This window comes from Cnephaeus nilssonii (assembly GCF_951640355.1).
Source record: "Cnephaeus nilssonii genome assembly, chromosome: 6".
Taxonomy (NCBI): Eukaryota; Metazoa; Chordata; class Mammalia; order Chiroptera; family Vespertilionidae; genus Cnephaeus; species Cnephaeus nilssonii.
Genome location: NC_137077.1, coordinates 43,621,852 through 43,641,668, shown reverse-complemented (window position 1 = coordinate 43,641,668; position 19,817 = coordinate 43,621,852). Strand labels below are relative to the sequence as shown.

At 43.0% G+C, this 19,817-nt stretch overlaps 1 protein-coding gene across 1 annotated transcript in view; it reads left to right on the top strand.

The window, feature by feature from the left end:
• NELL2 (neural EGFL like 2) overlaps window positions 1-19,539 on the top strand; it is a gene marked incomplete at its 3' end in the record, with an annotated part of 320,606 nt that extends 301,067 nt beyond the window's left edge. Inside the window, exons 17-20 of the mRNA XM_079775779.1 lie at window positions 5,976-6,169; window positions 7,762-7,938; window positions 9,439-9,663; window positions 19,489-19,539. Coding sequence (XP_079631905.1) covers window positions 5,976-6,169; window positions 7,762-7,938; window positions 9,439-9,663; window positions 19,489-19,539 — 647 coding nt within the window. The remainder of the gene's footprint in view (window positions 1-5,975; window positions 6,170-7,761; window positions 7,939-9,438; window positions 9,664-19,488) is intronic.
• Window positions 19,540-19,817: the final 278 nt, after the last annotated feature.

Here is a 19,817-nt window from a genome sequence, read left to right as displayed (position 1 = left end):
TCCCCGCTGGTGCCCAAGGCCCGGAAAGCCTCGGCCCCTGGGAACCCCGGGAGCAGCGGGAGGGGCGGGATGGGCACGGCCAAGCCCCCCGAGGTGGCCGATCGCCCCCCCGGGACCCCTGGGAGGGGCGGGAGGGGCCGGCCACGCCCCCCAGGTGTCCGATCGACCCCCGGGACCCCCGGGGCGTCATGGGTCCGGCCATGCCCCCCCGGGGTGCCGATCGCCCCAGGCACCCCCGGGAGCGGCGGCATGGGTCCGGCCACGCTCCCCCGGGGTGCCGATCGCCCGGCCACGCCCCCCCCCCGGGTGCTGATCGCCCCAGGCACCCCCGGGAGCGGTGGCATGGGTCCGGCCACGCCCCCCCGGGGTGCCGATCGCCTGGTCACGCCCCCCCAGGTACTGATCGCCCCAGGCACCCCGGGGAGCTGCGGCATGGGTCCGGCCACACCCCCCCGGGGTGCCGATGGGCCCAGGCACCCCCGGGATAGACGTCATGGGTCCGGCCACGCCCCCCCGGGTGTCGATCGCCCCAGGCACCCCCAGGAGCGGGGGCATGGGCCCGGCCACGCCCCCCTGGGGTGCCGATGGGCCCGGCCACGCCCCCAGGGGTGCCGATGGCCCCAGGCACCCCGGGGAGTGGCGGCATGGGTCCGGCCACCCCCCCCCCCCCCCCCGTACCGATCACCCGGCCACGCCCCCACGGGGTGCCGATCGCCCGGCCACGCCCCCCCGTGGTGCTGATCGCCCCAGGCACCCCCCCCCCCCGGGGTGCCGATCACCCCAGGCACCCCCGGGAGCGGCGGCATGGGCCCGGCACGCCCCCCCCTGGGTGCCCATCGCCCCAGGCACCCCCGGGATAGACGTCATGGGTCTGGCCACGCCCCCCCAGGGTGCCGATCGCCCGGCCACGCCCCCGTGGGGTGCTGATCGCCCCAGGCACCCCGGGGAGTGGCGGCATGGGTCCGGCCACGACCCCCCGGGTGCCGATCGCCCGGCCACGCCCCCCAGTGTGCTGATCGCCCCAGGCACCCCGGGAGCCGGCATTGGTCCGGCCACGCCCCCCGGGGTGCCGATTGCCCCAGGCACCCCCCGGGGCGGCATGGGTCTGGCCACGCCCCCCCGGGGTGCCGATCGCCCCAGGCACCCCCGGGAGCAGCGGCATGGGTCCCACCTCGCTCCCCCAGGGTGCCGATCGCCCGGCCACGCCCCCCCGGGTGCTGATCGCCCCAGGCACCCCCGGGAGCAGCGGCATGGGTCCGGCCACGCCCCCCCAGGTGCCGATCGCCCGGCCACGCCCCCCCGGTGCTGATCGCCCCAGGCACCCCGGGGAGCTGCGGCATGGGTCCGGCCACACCCCCCCGGGGTGCCAATGGCCCCAGGCACCCCGGGAGCTGCGGCATGGGCCCGGCCACGCCCCCCCTGGGTGCCGATCGCCCCAGGCACCCCCGGGATAGACATGGGTCTGGCCATGCCCCCCCGGGGTGCCGATCGCCCGGCCACGCCCCCCCGGTGTGCTGATCGCCCCAGGCACCCCGGGAGCTGGCATTGGTCCGGCCACGCCCCCCAGGGTGCCGATCGCCCCAGGCACCCCCGCGAGCGGCGGCATGGGTTCCGCCACGCTCCCCCGGGGTGCCGATCGCCCGGCCACGCCCCCCCGGGTGCTGATCGCCCCAGGCACCCCCGGGAGCGGCGGCATGGGTCCGGCCACGCCCCCCCGGGTGCCGATCGCCCGGCCACGCCCCCCCGGGTGCTGATCGCCCCAGGCGCCCCGGGGAGCTGCAGCATGGGCCTGGCCACTGGGCACCGCCATTTTGATCTTCTCAACGGCGGATATGCCACCTGGAGTCCCGCCCCCAGCCTCCTGCCGGCCCAATCGTGGGCATAGCGGAGGTGCAGTCAATTTGCATGTTTCTCTATTATAAGGTAAGATACTTAGAATCGGGTAATACCAACCACTGTATAAGGGTTTGCTTTTATGAGATGACCGTCTCTTGCCTGGACTACTGAAAGAGCCTGTTGATTGATTTCCTGGTTTCAAATTCTAATCCACTCAAATCCCTTTCCCAATATGAAGCCAAAGGAATCTTTCTAAAATGGATATCTGATTATGATTTTTTTGAATTCTCTAAAATGACATTGTATTATCTTTATGATAAAGTTCACATTTCTTAACATGACCTTTACCTGGGCCCTGTCTTCCTCTTTAGCTGCATCTTTACCAATTCTGCTCTCCCTGGACGTTCAAGTCATACCAACATATCTATTCCTTAAACACATCTCAATGGCTCTAAACATTGTGTCTTTGCACACACACTTGCCTCTGACTTGACCACTCTTTACCACTTCTTTGCTTGGCTAAAGTTTATTCATAGTTTAGTTGTTACACCTGGGGACGGGGCGGGAGGGAGGGGGTGCGGTGTATGTGGGCAGAAGATGCTACAAGAGCTACCAAGGAAGCATGTGATAGGAGGCAAGTAAAGGAAATTCGCCAGGGAGAGGGAATAAGCTATGTCAAATGTTGCTGCTAGATCCAGTTAGACGACAATTGAGACTTGACCATTGAATTTAGCAACATGATTATTTTTTATCACTTACTAAAGGAGTTAACAATATTTTTAAAGTTGAAATATTTACATTCCATAGTAGGCTTTTCAAAGCAGAATATATTCCCTTTATGCATATTTAATTTAGAAACCATACATTATAGTAAAACTGAATTCCAACATTCTATACTACCACTCAATTGAAAATAGCCTCTGCCATGAGAAACCCAGAGTAGAGAAGCAGAAGAGGCAAGATGAGTTCAAATTATTTCAAATCCCACTGGCTAACAAAAGGTAATGATTAGTCTATTATGATGTTTCTGCCTACACATTTCTCCACGTATGACAAGTGCATGCCAGCCACTGTTGTGAGCAGCTTTTAGTCTATTTTTTAAAATTATTGTAAGTGTCCCTTATTTAAGAGCATGGATGTCCCTGGATATCTCCTCTTTGTCTTCTGCAGCAAATCCGAGGTCTCTCTCTGCCCAGAAGGGGAAGAAAGCATTACCTTTTATTAGAGTTTTTATTTTAAATGTCAGGCAAGATGAAAAGATTATAAAAATCCAGCCATAGCCATTGATGGAATATTGTTGTTAATAGTGTGTATTTAAAGCACTATATAGTAAGAGGTTTTTGTAGAATTTGTGGTCAAAGAGACCAAATAACTATGGTTAATGTTTATCTAGCTTACTATAATTCCTAATTATAAGAGTATTTCTTGGGAGATGAAGATCAACTCATCAAATATACCTTATTATTCTGAATAGACCAAATATAGGGCTACTTTAAAATTTTTATTTCCATTACCAAGAGAAAATTTTATCTGCTCTGAAAAAATATATATTAATCAGTGTACATTAAAAATATTTTAAAGTATCCTCATACTGGCTAACAGTTCTCCTTGTGATCATCTATAGTAATAAAAGCATAATATGCTGATTAGACCGGACAGCCAAACGTCCTTCCAGATGTCCTTCCAGACAAAGCCATGGTGGCTAGGAGGGCCGAGAGCAGGCAACTGCGGTGGGGTGATGGGGGCAGCACCTTCCCCTGATCAGCCTGATCACCTCCCACAGAGGGAGGCCAGACTGCAGGGAGTGGGCCTAAGCCATCAGTAGGACATCCCCTGAGGGCTCTCAGACTGTGAGAGGGGGCAGGCTGGACTGAGGGACGCCCCCCCCCCCCAGTGCACAAATTTTTGTGCACAGGGCCTCTAGTAGTCTATAATTATAAGCAGTACTAGTGGCCTGTGCATGAAATTCCTGCACGGAGGGTGGGGGATGTTCCTCAGCCCGGCCTGTACCCTCTCAAATCTGGGACCCCTCGAAGGATGTCCTACTCCTGGTTTACAGGGATTGGGCCTAAACCTGCAGTCGGACATCCCTCTCACAATCCGGGACTGCTGGCTCCAGCCACTCATCTGCCTGCCTGCCTGCCTGATTGCCCCTAACCACTCTGCCTGCCAGCTTGCTCACCCCCAACTGCTCCCCGCCGCCACCCTGCTCACCCCCAAATGCTCCCCCTGCCAGCCAGATCACCCCCAACTGCCCCCTGTGCCAGCCTGCTCACCCCCAACTGTCCCCCCTGCTGGCCTGTTCGCCCCCACCTCCCCTCCCCACTGGCCTGCTCACCTCCAACTGCCCCCCTGCTGGCCTGCTCACCCTCACCTCCTCTCCCTACTGGCCTGCTCACCTCCAACTGCCCCCCTGCTGGCCTGCTCACTCCAAACTGCCTCCCCCCCACACTGTCCTGATCACCTCCAACTGACCCTCACTGACAGCCTGCTCACCCCCAACTGGCCCCCCTGCTGGTCTGCTTACCCCCAATGGCCCCTGCCATCCCATCCTGGCCTGATCACCCCCCAGTGACCCAAGGTCCCAGCCCCTCCTTTTTTGCTTTTTTTTTCAGTGCCTCATTGAGCAGAGGCCAGGGCTGGCCAGGGCGGGAAGCTTGGCTTCCTCCATTGCTGGGGCAACCCTAGCCTCCTGCTTGCTCCAGCTCTGTGGTCAGCTGCCATCTTGGTTGGGTTAATTTGCATAATCACTCCTGATTGGCTGGTGGGCGTTGCCTGTGGGTGTAGCAGAGTGATGGTTAATTTGCATGTTTTCTTTTATTATTGTAGATTATCCTTGGCAAATCAATCTAATAATAATAGTTCATTGTAGTTACAATAAAAAATCTTTCAGCCATTGTCTCAATTCATAGGTTTTCTTGAGATGGGAGCTAATAAAAAAATTAAGCAGAGAGGAATATATCATGTGGCTTATTTTCAAGGTTGCATATATAATAGAACTTAAGTATTTAAGATTTTAAATATGGCTAAACTATAATGTTGACTAGTCCATGTCCCCAATATTATTGAAATCAAACCACTTAAGAAAGATATTTACTAAATACTGTTTTTAAAAATTTGAAGGAAAATCAGTGTATATTCCTCCTACTTAAGAGCTATACATTCCATCTTCTCTCTAACCCACTTTCCCTGTTACGATTTAATTCTTTCTTTCTGGACCTTTGCTCAGAGGAAATAGATGAAATGGGAAATAACTGCTTACTGCCACTCATACTATATCCTTGAAATGTATTTTGGCTTGTGACCTTTAAATTATGGGGATAAATAAAACGAATCATGTCTCTCCTATGGCCCTGATCTGTGGGTCATGATGCTTGCTTTTCATCTGTATGAAAATGCTTTAGGCTGTGATTGCCATGGACTAGGTGATGTCGGGTGAAGAAGGGGCAGTTGCCAATTGAGTCAGGCAGGAGATGAAATGATCATCTGAAATGGAAAAGTTAACAAGTGGTGGATTCTTTGTGAGAGACATGGTAATTGTTGATGGTACCTTGCCCTTCTGTGGGTGAAGAGAAAGTATAAGGACAATGTGGAAAGTCCTAGACTGTAAGGGAAGAACACCTAAGCAGAATGCTGAAAAGAGCTTATATGTGGGAGACATGACTGTGTGAATAGGGCTTGAAATTGAATAAAATGCCTCAGGCTTTCCCTGACATTTTATCTCCCACTCAGAAAGGATTTTTCTGTAGGTACCATTTAAACATTGAGAATGGTTTCCTCAATGAAAAATCATAGGCACTTTTAGAATTTCACTGCCACCTGTTTTTGTTTGATAAAGTGAGTCCTATTCTTAACTTTCAAAAAACATTAAGTGTTTCATAAAGCCCAATGGTATTTACAGAGATATAAAAGTCAAAAATGTAAGCAAGGTTATTTGGTGTTCGAAATCAAGCATGACAATATTTTCCTGTGAAATCCCTAGCTGATTAGCATTGCTTTAGTCAGCACTGAATAGGAAGTGCATGCCAGTAAGATGAAAACGAATGTATGCTTCATGTCAGGACACAACTAGCCTGACTGCTGTGGTTGGAACCGAGCATATTCTAAGCACAGGGCCTGCTGTCTTTTCTTGGCCGTAGATATCGATGAGTGTGGGACCGGCAGGCACAGCTGCACCAACGATACCATTTGCTTTAACTTGGATGGTGGATATGATTGCCGATGTCCTCATGGAAAGAATTGTACAGGGGACTGCATCCACGATGGAAAAATTAAGCACAACGGTCAGATTTGGGTGTTGGAAAATGACCGGTGCTCTGTGTGCTCATGTCAGGTTAGTATCAATAAAAATTTTTCACCATTTCTATTGAGGTGTAATGTACATAGATTTCAAGTGAACAGCTTAATGAACTTAGAAAAATTCATATGTCCATATAGCCACCGTCAGTATTAATAGAATGTTTCCATCTACCCAATTGCCTCTGTCCTTTCTTAGTTAGTCCCATATACCTAGCCCCAAGCAAACACCTCATGTAAATGGAACCATCCTATATAATAAAAGGCTAATATGCAAATTGTCCCCTTGACTGGGAGTTCCACCAGGAGTTCAACTAGGGGGTGGGGCCGGCCAGCCAACTGCCTGCAGCCCCTCCCCCCGGCAGACCCCTCCACCCTTATTAGGGCTGGGGCCAACCTGCCAACTGCCTGTGCATGAATTTGTGCACCGGGCCTCTAGTATAGTATATACTCCTTTGTGTTTGGCTTCTTTATCTCAGCTTTATGTTTTTGACATTCATTTGTATTCATGACATATCAGTAAACCATTCCTTTTTTATTGTTGAATAGTATTCCATTGTATGCAAATGCCACAATGTGTTTATCTGCCACACGTTGATAAAATTTTGTTGCTAACTGTGCTATTGTTTTCATAGTCACACCACATTTGAATGAATGCATAAATGAAGCCAAGAATAGACATGCTATGGGCTAGGAGTAAAAATTACCTATTTGGGATATATTTTAGTTTTAGATAGATGTTCTATTACATGTAACCAGTTAATAATGGAGACTCAAATTTCAGTTAAATGAATAATACTATGTATCAAGGGCCCAACTATTATAAAAGAAGTTGAAAACAGTTTGTACAAAAACATAAGGTCTAAAATATTCCATAAACTTAATAATATGTAGACTTGTTGACTAGCTACTAAATACACATGACCTAGCACAAAACAAAATTTAGTTAGCATTCAAATTACTATCCTCATAAACAAGTACATGTATGTTTATATACAGTATATACTAGAGGCCAAATGCACAAAATTGATGCAAGAAAAGGCCTTCCTTCCCCCGGCTGCTGGCATCGGCTTCCCTCCAGCCCCTGCTTTGTCCGGAAGGATGTCTGGTCTAATTTGCATTTACCTCTTTATGATATAGGATATATATATATATATATATATATATATATATATATATATATATACAAACATATACACACATTTATATAGACATAAGGATCATGTCATGTAGGACATTATTATTGTATACAGGACATTTCTGGAAATTTTCTTTTTCTTCAAATAGTATGTAGAAAGGAAATGTAAAGTTCTCCAGCATGAGTAGTTTCTGTATGTTAGCTACAAAATGGAACTTTAAAGAAAAGCAATTATATTGGATAAGCAGTGCAAATTATCTCAACTTTCAAATCAACATCTAAGATTTATATATGTATATATAATATATAAATATAATATATTTATAAATATAATATAAATATAATATATATATACACACACATATTTATATATTTATATATATACAGACACATTATATTTATATATATATATACATACAGACACACACATACATGTTAGTATATTGAGAGATGGAGGCTTTTGATAAATGCTTTTCTTCCTTCTCATACAGAATGGATTTGTGATGTGTCGACGGATGGTCTGTGACTGTGAGAATCCCACGGTTGATCTTTTTTGCTGCCCTGAATGTGACCCAAGGCTTAGCAGTCAATGCCTCCATCAAAATGGGGAAACCTTGTACAACAGTGGAGACACCTGGGTCCAGAATTGCCAACAGTGCCGCTGCTTGGTGAGTTTAACTACAACAAGTCCAGGGAGAGTTTAGGCCCAGATTCTAAATAGGAAAGCAACCTTGCCCTCCCCCATCCACCAGTGTGCAGCACCTGGCCATAGTGTCAGCAGTTACAACAAGTGAGCCTGGTTAGGATAAGATGTCTGTGCAGTCAGGACCCGAGAAGGGTACTCTGGGGTAGACATCATGCACCATGTCGTGTATCTTTCCGGAGAATATCCAGAGCTCAAAAGAAGAAAAGACGCTCCCAGCTTCCTCGGTCTCATTCAGGGTGGACTTACTCAGGCTCCAGCATCTAGAACAGATCCTAATGGCATATAGTATGCACTCACTAAATACTGGTTATGAATACAACAGTGGCATTCATGAAAAAAATCATTTGTTTCCAAGTGGAACTTTTGTTAATCCATTTCTATCCGTCATACTGAGACTTAAAAAATAAACAAACAAACAAAAACAAACACTTTTTCCTTCTAAAGATTGTTACTGTCAATGCTGTTTTGGTGGGCACCCAGTTTTAGACATAATATGGGTATATTATAAATACTTATTTGAATGTTAGAATTGAATGTCTGTATATATTTATGAAACTTCTACTGGAAATGATAGGTCAAAAAGAAAATCTAGACTTGATAAAGAAAATACCAGTCTTTTTTTTTTTTTTTTCACTTGACCAAATTTCTTCTTTCTTTCTAGTGGTGCAAATGAAAAAGGAAACTTTGGTCTATGTGTCTTTATGGAAGAAAGTTTCACAGATGCTTCATTTAAAGTTATGGCTAGTTTTCTTTCTATTTGTGTGAGGGTATTTTTAAGGTAGTGCTTTCTTTTTATACTTTCAACTCAAAAAAAAATCAATTGAGAGAACAAGGTCAGCTTCTGTGCCTGAAGGCTGCTTTCATCTCCAAAACCAGGAGATTCAGAATTATGGAGAAAATAGGAAACAGGTAGGAACTACATTTCAGAAAGAACCAATTCGTACAACTTCCCCAGGTGGAATAAAAACGACGAAAACCAGTTCCTAATTTGGCTCCCCCGGACCGAGAAACATATAAACGAACAAGAAAAACTGCCATTATTTCTTACATATTCCAGTTTATTTTCTCATAAATGGACAACATTTTCTTTTATGCAGAAGGGAATAAATGTGCAGTGAGGGGGGAAATATCAAAAGAATTTTAAAAGAAAGGATGGCGTAGGCAAAAAGTTTAATAAAAACCTCTTCCATGATAAATAGTTCTCCTTTTTCATGGGAAAGATAGGGGCATACCAATGTGGTTGTTTTAAGAGAATGGTTTTTGGTTTTGTTTTATTGTTGTTCTTGTTTAACCGATGAAGGCCAGTTTAAAATTCAGCTGCAGGGTAGGCCTCCTCGCGCTGAGTGCAGGATGCTCGGCCTGGGAGGTCTGAGCTTACAGGTCCTCAGGTCAACTGCGTGTTCAGTAAACACCAGGCTCCCTCCCTCCCGCCTCCTCCCCTGCCCCTCTGCTCTCCTTACAGCAAGGGGAAGTGGACTGCTGGCCCCTGCCTTGCCCAGAGGCGGAGTGTGAATTCAGCCTGCTCCCGGAGGGTGAGTGCTGCCCGCGCTGTGTCACCGACCCTTGCCAGGCCGACACCATTCGCAATGACATCACCAAAACCTGCCTGGACGAGATGAATGTGGTGCGCTTCACTGGCTCCTCGTGGATCAAACACGGCACGGAGTGCACTCTCTGCCAGTGCAAGGTAAGGCCGTTCCATCCAGGCAGGCAGCTCTTGGCCCGCTGCTCCCCGAGCTCAGAGACAGGAATGGCGCAGCCTGGCCAAGGGGACGTATTTCACTTCCTATCTATTGTTCCAGGACAGGTGGGAAGTGGTGATCAGCTTTGTTAGTTCCAAGGCTGAAGGTCATGTGCATCCTTCAAGAATATACGGTCACGGAGCAGGAGGCACAGAAAGAACAACGAGAACAGAAACGACCTACTTAAATTGCCCTAAAGTATCTAACTGTACACACACTTAAAAACGAAAACAAACAAACAAAAAAATCCCTAAAACGCCAAACTTCATGTTACTTCTTTCATAATAGAACACAACATTGTTTGACTGATTTTTATCTGGTCCTTTTCTGAGGTTTGTAAGATGTATCAACAAAGTAGATATATTTTCCAAAGTGGAAATCAATAAGGCAAAATGGGCATAGTTCTAGGTTTGTGGTGATTAGTTACATTGAGCTGTTATTTTAAGATCTGTTATTTACCATATTTTATCCCTACAGATAGACAAAAATCCTTACAAAGATTTTCCTTCTTATCATAAGGAGAGAGAGCGTTGTGTTTGTTCTGCAAGAACAAACATGCAGAGAACACAGGCATAGTCTGTAGAGTGCATAGATGGTGACAAATGTGGAAGCATTTTTCTCTGATGATTGTACAGACATTTGATTTAGAAGTCATTGATCGTCATAGTCATAATTTTGGAATGAACACTAAGACTAAGTAAAAAATCTGGAAGGCTTAATATTAACAAGAAAGCAAAGATGTCTGATTTTTCCTGGCGTAGCACAGCCAGCTATCTATAACCACGCTGGTTGTTTAAGTGACCATTTCCATTTAAAAATAATTTTTCATAGAGCAATTTAATTCAGATTCACTTAGTACAAATTCTCACTAGAGTGGCCTGATGTCACAGGACAAAGAAATGTAAAATGCGTTAAGTCTGGAGAAATTATTGTCTATTTTAACCCCAAATTTCTAGCTCTTTCAATCACACAATTTGTCAATCAAGCAAAGTTTTTTGAGTGAACATTTAATGCTGTTTTCTGAAAGTACATTGTCAAATTTGAAAGTTACTACTGCTAAAAAGTTACTAATAATATATATTCAATGTAGTTTATATATATATATTTAATATGAGTACATTTAACAGTTCATATCTAGAAACTTAAGCATTAATGACCAATAGAGAAATACATTCTGACATTTAATTAACAAATAGATTTGAGTCCCCTTATACTCTTAATCTGTTAGATTATTGTTCTGAGCAATGACAACAAAAATGTATACCAGATAGAGAAAGAAAAACACACAAATATGGCTCAGACAGATGCTTCCAATAAGAAAAATGCATTCAGGAATAGGCAGAAAAAAACGTGTTTCTGGGGCAAAGAGCATGAATGAGCTTGTCATTCACTGCCTTATAAACAACTACTAGGATTTTTGGCTCATGGTAAGAATGTATTCCAGAAAGTGTATTTTGGCATTAAACTCATTTTTGTCAGGTAAGTGCTGAGTCTCAGAAGTTACTAATTCATGCTATTTTCCTTTTCCCTTCTTATTAAATATGAATTGTAAGAATATGCTCAACGTTACCAAATTTATCCCAAATAGTTATTTTTATTATGTTTAGTTTGTGTTCTTTTAAAAATAAAATTTATGTAAAACAGCCTCCAGATATTGTGCTGGAGGTGAGCATTCTTCATAATTTGGTGTTTTCAGAGCACCGTTTTTACTTACCTACCCTTCTCTGGGTTATTCATTTAAGTCAATAAATATAAATTGCATGGGGTGATGTGCTAGTAGCAGGGCTAGAATGATAAGCAAATACAGACATGATCATTCCTGGAAATTATTGCCTAACTTCTTATTGTCTAGAGCTGCCTGTCTAATACAGTAGTCAGTAGTTACATGTGGCTATATAACTTAATTAAAATTAAACAAATTAAAATTCAATTTCTCAGTCATCTAGCCACATTTCAACCACTTAATAGCCTCATGTAGCTGGTGGCTATCATATTAGACAGCCCATATCGAGAACATATCTGTCGTCACGCAGCCTTCCATTGGATAGGACAGGTCTAGAGGTGAATGCAGTGTCTGGAAACAGAGTAAACACTCAATAAGTATTGACTGTTATTGTTGATAGTGGAATAAATAGACATTAATTAAGTCATGAAACAGATGAAGACATTACAAACTATGATGGATGCTCTGAAGAAAGGGGGCTGGGAGGCTGTACAACATGTGAACCAGTTATTTTCTGAGGAAGTGACATTGGAGAGGAGATCTGAGGAGTTAGGTGTTAGTTTGGATGGACTAGGGAACAATTTTTCCCTTCCCTTTTTAAAAATTTCTTCAAATTTAATTTACTTAGGTTAAAAAATGTTTTCTCCACTCAGAAGTTTAATTCCTGAGTCAAAAATGAATTACTAAGGTTGCCTTTCCTAAATCTAATAAATGCCTATCCTATGATGGGTCAGAGTGCTTTCAGACAATTACGCTTTGAGTTCCAAACAAAAGGGAGCTGTATCATTGAGAAAGAGGAGAGAGAAGGGATTAGAGGGTCATTTCCTCTAATAAATAAATACTGAGCAGGACACTTTGGAAATGATAAACCGGGGGGGGGGGGCACTTTTAACTTCTAGGGAGAATCTAGATGTAATACTGAAATTATTGAGATATTAGGAAAAAAATAGAGGTATAAGAATGAAGCTCCTAACTTCCTAAATGTTGCCTTCATCTATCAGAAACAGCAAACTTAAAGTTTTGAAGGTGGACCTCTGTAATAACATTGGAATAGATAACTAGATCTGTCTATGGAAACAAATATCCCATAAATAATCCCAGGGCAACATTATAATGAAGACTTTAAGAGATGATCAGGAGAGCTTAAAAAATTAATAGAGAAAGAAACGAGTATTCTATACATATTTGAATGACTGGACAACAATTTGAGGAAAGTAATTTTATATGCTATTATGTTGTATATCAAAACAAATTCTGTGTGGAAAAATTATTAAATATTAAATGGAAGTCTAAACAAAATATGATTAAATATTTATCAAAATTGTAGAAGGGAGATTCCTTTTCTAACTTAGAAGTGATAAAATATACCTCAAAGAAAAGTTAGGGCTTCTGTAGATAAACAAAATTAGCAAAAAATAGAAAGTTAAAACTGGATACTGGAAAAATATTTTCAGCAGATATGATTTCTTTATTTGGTTAAAAACATAAAAATTAATAACACTTATTTTCCCATAAATAAATCAGCAATGGATGAATAAACAATTCATTAAAAAATAGAGATATTAAAAATGAGGAAATCTTTTGACCTTTAAATAGTTGAAACAAATGTAAACTAAAATAATGAATCATTATTTTCCCATAAAAAATGTCACAGTGATTTCCAGTGCTGACAGAGATGTACTGGAATTAGATTGCAATTGTAATTCTTAGGCACTGTTAGGGACATTGAAAAATACATGTCAAAAACCCACACATACACCTCCTTGCCAGCTCCCTGTTCCCACACAAATATCTTTTGCCTATTAATCCCAATTTTGTGAATCAAAACTAAAGAAATAATCTAAAGTATGCAACAAGCTATATGCATGAGAATATTCACCTCATAACATTGTTATGTAGAATCAAGGAAGAAACCAAAATGTCCAATCAAAAAATGGTTGGCCCTAGCCATTTTGGTTCAGTGGTTAGAGCGTTGGCCTATGGATTGAAAAGTGGGGGGATCAATTCCTTTCAAGGGCACATAAATCCATTGCAGGCTCAGTCTTGTCCCAGGTCAGGGAATGGAAGACAGGCAAACAATTGGTGTGTCTCTCTCACATCGATGTTTCTTTCTCTTACACTTATTTAAAAATGTCTTTTATTTTTTAAGGTATTTTTACTAAATTTAGGCTTCAGAATTGACAGTTTGTTCCTGTCACAAAGGTGATTCTCTATTGCTTTCTGGTCTCCATGTTTTTTCATGAAGTTTCAGCTATCATTTGTATTTTTTCCTGTATGCAAGACTTCCTTTTTATTTATTTATTAGAGGCCCATGCACAAAATTCATGCAAAGGGCTCGGCCCTCGCAGCCGCCATGGCGGCGTCCCTCGGCACTCGCAGTCCTGGCTTCATCTAGAAGGTCATCCAGAAGGTTGTTCGGCTGTCCGGTCTAATTAGCATATTACAACTTTTATTATTATAGATTATTTTACTAGAATCCCAGTGCATGAAATTCATGCACAGGTAGGCTCTCTAGGCCTGGCGGGGATCAGGGATGATCTGTGCGGCAACCAGCAGGGCAATTGGGCCCCCTCCCCACTGGCACATGCTTTGGCTGGCCTGGCCCTGCCCACTTGCCAGCCCCACCCCCTTCCACCACTGGTAGCCTCCCTCTGCAGGGCGATCGGGGGGGGGGGGCACTGGCGCCCCCCTTGGCTGGTCTGGGGCCTGCAGGCTGGGGGCAGTTCCTGCCCCCTGGTGGTCAGTGAACATCATAGCGACTGGTTGTTCTGCCGGTCATTCCACCGTTCGGTCAATTTGCATATGAGGCTTTTATTACATAGGATTTTATTATTAAACTAGAGGCCCAATGCATGAAATTTGTGCATGAAATTTGTGCAAGAGTAGGCCTTCCTTCCCTGGCTGCTGGTGCCAGCTTCCCTCTGGCACCTGGGACCCAGGCTTCCCTTGAAGCCCTGACTTCATCTGGAAGATCGTCCAGAAGAACGTCCGATCTAATTAACATATTACACTTTTATTATTATAGATTTATTGTGGTGACATCGGTCAACGTGATCATATAGGTTTCAGGTGTGGGTTTCTATGTATATTGCCCTGTGTGCTCACTACCCAAAGTCAAATCTTCTCCTGTCACCTTATTTTAGGACCCCCTCCTCTCCCTATCCCCTTCCCTCTGGCAACACCACACTGCTGTTTGTGTTCATAAGTTTCAGTTTTATATCCCACATATGAGTGAAATCGTATGGTTCTTAGCTTTTTCTGACTGAATTATTTCACTTAGCATTATGTTCTCAAGATCCATCCATGTTGTTGCAGATGGTGCCATTTCATCCTTTCTTATGGCCGAGTAGTATTTCATTGTGTATATGTACCACATCTTTATTCAGGCCTCTATCGCAGGACAATTTGGTTGTGTCCATGTTTTGGCCATCATGATAGTGCTGCGATGAACATGTATCTTTGCAAATATATGATTTCGACTTTTTCCAGTATTTACCCAGAAGAGGTCATATGTTAGCTCTATTCTTAGTTTTTTGAGGAATTGCCAGACTGCTTTACATAGTGTGTACACCAGTCTGTATTCTCTCCAGCAGTGCATGAGGGTTCCTTTTTTCCCCACAACCTCTCCAACACTTGTTATTGCTTGTCTTGTTGATAATGGCCACTCTAACAGGTGTGAGGTGTTATCTCATTGTAGTTTGATTTGTATTTCCCTAATTGCTGGTGAGGTTGAACATTTTTTCATATATCTATGGGCTGTTCGAATGTTTTCTTGGGAGAGGTGTATTTTCAGGTCCTCAGCCCGCTTTTTGATTGAGTTGTTTGTTTGGTGTTGAATTTTATGAGTTCTTTATATATTTTGGAAATTACATATTTTGTCTGCCACATATTCTCCTTTTTATTCTTCTGGGACTCTACATATATGTTATATGGTTTAAGACTATCCTGCAGGTCACTGAGGGTCTATATTTATTTAGATATTTTTATCTTTGTTTTAGGGATTAGATAATTTCTATTGTTTTGTCTTCAAATTTTATGACTGTTCCTTTTGTCATCTATAGCCTGTTAAATGCATTCAGTATTTCAGATATTTCAGATATTGCACTGTAAAGTTTCAAAATGTCCATTTAATTCTATTTAAAGCTTCATTTCTCTGCTAAGATTTACCATTTGCGTTTTTTTTCATTATGATCATCTTTATAATAGATATTTATAATAGATACTTTCTAGTCTTTGTCTGCTAATTAGACCATCTGGATTATCTTTGAGTAATTTCTATTTTCTACTTTTTCTCTTAATTAGGAGTCACCTTTTCCTGTTTTTCTTTACATGTCTAATAATTGCTGAGGTTTATTGGAGATCATGGAGTTCCCTCCAAAGACTGTTTTTGTTCTAGCAAGATGCAAACTACTGGCCAGTCACCTTGCATTTAAGGAGGCTTGGATTTATGCTGGATAAGTGGATCTATCTAATCCAGATTTACCCTTGTTCTAGGTTGAATCTCCTAATCTTGAAACATTGTTTTGCACCTATCATGGCCCTTTTGGGCTTTTAATGGAAAGCCTGGCTTGTTTATCAGTCAGGACCTGAAATTTCTGCTCAGATCTTTCAACCTTCAAACTATGACTATTTATTTAGTTTTCTCTGTAATTCAAAACCAGCCAAAGGTTTGAGGGAAGTTCATATTCTGATGCCTTTTTCCTAGATATTTTCTCTTGAATTTCCAGATAGTCCAACAGCCCTAAAAATTGTTCTCTGGCATCTGGGGCCTATCAGATTGTGGCTTTTTGAGTGAATCACAGTTATCCTAAGATGCACAGTCTAGGCAATACCCTAAGGGGAAATGCTAAGTAAAAATGAATCTCTCACAGTACATTTCCCTTCTTTCAAATATTGAAGCCCTCTGTATCTGACTGTTGCTTGTCACACTCCATTGCTTCAAATAGTTATTTTTATATTTTTCTAGACTTTATAGTTACCTATCAGAGGGTTAGTCTTTTATAAGCAACTATGCCATTACTGAAACCAGAACCTCAATGGGATATTTTATTAAAATAATTACTATCCTTCATGTATGACCTTGATGAGTGTCCAATGATATGGTTTGTAGAATATCTTGTTATAGCAGAATATATTGATATGGAATAAGGAAAATATTCCTGGAAAATTTGGAAAACATAAAGTCCCTTTCTGAAAACATGTTCATGACAACCATAGCAATGGTTTCTTTAGTATTGGGTTCTAGTGGTAGTGTTACATACTCAATGGCAAAAGGCTCTAGAAAATCCCTAACTCAATGCTAAAAAGCCATACACTTTGAGAAACTGATACTCTCAGGCACGAGGACATCCCTCCTTTTATTGGGTCACTGGATTGGGAAAGAGCATGTAACCAGGTTATGGTCAAAAAGTCTCTTCCTCTGATCATGATGACAAGGCTTCATAATGCCACTAGAGACTCAAGAGATGGCTGAGACTCTCTCTTGCTGTGAGAATAAGTGCTCTGCTTAATGAAGCAGCCCTGTAGGTTGCTTGGTGTAAAAAAAAAAAAAGGAGCTCTGCTTAATAACAATTTGTAATGGGAGAGGATGAGGTGAAATGGATAATCTTCTTGGATAAATACTGGATTTTTCCTCATTTGGTGTTTCAACAAAGCCTAAAATATCAAAACCTGTTCTTTTCTACTTTTTATCTTGCAGGAACAGACACTTTTTATTTTATCATATTAAGGTATAATACATTTTTCAGTACTCTAAAGTCAATTCTTGAGAGAAAATACCGACTGGAGAATGAGTTTTAGAGTCAGAGTAACCTGAATTTTTATTTCGGCTATCCCATTTATTAGCTGTGTGATGTTGGATATGATATTTAAGCTTTCTAAACTTCAGTTTCTGAATCTAAAACATCTATTAATAGTGAACCTACTGGGAATGCTGCGAGGTTGGCAATGTGTTTGAAGTGCCTGGCAAAGTGTCCGACAGAGTATTCGCTCATGCAGTAGAGGGATATTATCACCCTACAATTGTAGTGACAGTGTTAATCATCATTATTTGTTAGCTAGTTGAGGAAAGTAAGGTGCAAGGAATTTAAAAAATAAGCTATAATTCCATTGTGTATATGTACCACAATTTTTTTTATCCACTTGTCTGTTTGTTGGCCATAAAAAATAATGAAATCTTAAGAATTTGGGATCATGTGGGTGGACCTAGAGTGTATCATGCTAGATGAAATAAGTCAGAGAGAGAAAGATAGTTACCATATGATTTCACTTATATGTGGAATCCAAAAAACAAAATGAACAAATGAATAGAATAGAAACAAACTCATAGATACAGAGAACAAACTGATGGTTGCCAGATGGGAAGGGAGTGAGGGAGGCTGGGTGAAAAAGGTGAAGGGATTTAGAAGTACAAATTGAGATGTGAGAGTGCTCTGGCTGCAACATCTGTCACCCCATTGATCGCCAGGGTAGATTCGGCTGATCTGGCTGGTTAGGCGGGTGTCTTCCTCCTCCCTCACCGATCCATGTGCATCCCTCCCTAAGCTGCATGCTTCATAGTCTAAAAGGATGACCTTCCCCCCAGAGGAGAGGACCGGTCTTCAGTTAAGGGTGATCCCCTGCTAGAACCTCCAAACAAGCTCTCAAGGAGTACAAATTGGTGGATGCAAAATAGTCATGGTGCTGTGAAGTATAGCATACGGAATATAGTCATATTACTATTGTAATAACTATGTATGGTGTCAGATGGGTATGAGATTTATCAGAATGACTTAGGAAGTTATATAATGTCTAATCACTGAGTTGTACACCTGAAACTAATATAATATTGTATGTCAACTGTAATTGAAAAAAATTTAAACAAAAAGAATAAGATAGGATATTTTTTTCTTTTTTGTAATATACTACATTATTTCAGTATTTTGTTATAAAAACTAATTAAGCATTTTGGTCCTTCCTTGCCTTGACAATTTTTTTAACTTCATTTCTACATTGTTTTCTTCACCAATTTAAAATTCTCACCCAGGGCTTTTTCAGTTTCTTAACTACACAGAACTCTTCACGTCAAAGCCTTTATTCATTGCATTCCCTGTGCTTTTGGCCTACCTTTTCACATAGCTGTCTTGAGGTCCTGGCTTAAATATCACTTATACAGAGAAGTCTTGCCTCACCACCCAATTTAGTAGCTAATCTTGAATCACTCTCATGGTACCAGCTAGATTGTTTCTTTTCTAGCACTGTAAACCATTTTTTATTGTATACTTGCTTGGTACTTAGTAGTTTCCTCCCTGCTCAGAAAACTAGAACCCCTGCCCTGTGAAGGTAGTAAGCATGTCTGCTTTATTCTTCAGTATATCTAGGGCTCTAGATACCAATACCTATTTTGTGAATCCTATATAATAAAAGGCTAATATGCAAATTGACCGAACAGCAGAACGACCGGTCACTATGACACACACTGACCACCAGAGGCTCAATGCAGGAGCTGCCCCCTGGTGGTCAGTGCACTCCCACAGGGGGAACACCGCTCAGCCAGAATCCAGGCTCACAGCTGGCGAGAACAGCAGGCGAGCAGTAAGGAGCGAGTGGTCCCGGACTGCGAGAGCCCCAGACTGCAAGAGGGATGTCTGACTGCTGGCTTAGGCCTGATTCCAGCAAGCAAGACATTCCCCCGAGGAGTCCCGGACTGCAAGAGGGCGCAGGCCAGGCTGAGCCCCCTTCCCCCCCCCCCCCCCCCGCATCGTCCCCCAGTGCATGAATCTTGTGCACCAGGCCTCTAGTAAATAAATAAAAGGATAAATGTGACCTAAGAGGATGTCATGGGGTAAATAAAGCTAGCCTATAATTTGCCACAAGTAACTGGACATAATTAGTTCTACTATAGTACAGACATGGAAAGTGATTGGGCCATTGAACCTCTAGTGGTACAGAAATAATAAATAAACCATACAATTATGTTTGTGTGTACCAATCAATAAGTGTGAGCATTTACTAATGGCTTAAACATTCACACTGTGCTTTCTCTCCCCCTCCCCCCCCCTTTTTTTAGAATGGCCACATCTGTTGCTCAGTGGATCCACAGTGCCTTCAGGAACTGTGAAGTTAACTGTCTCACGGGAGATTGCTGTTCAAAGAATGTTCTTTCATTAAAAAGACCAAAAAAAATAAAATAAAAAAGTTAAACCTTAAAGTGAATGGTTTGCGGGCAGCTAAGTGCAGCTTTGTTAATAGCTGAGTGAACTTTCAATTATGAAATTTGTGGAGCTTGAGAAAAATCACAAAAGAAAAATTCTTGGGGCAAAACTAGGCCAGAATTCTGCCTCTACTGTGTCTGACATCACCGTGTGGAAGAATGGGTGTGGAACACACACCGTGACT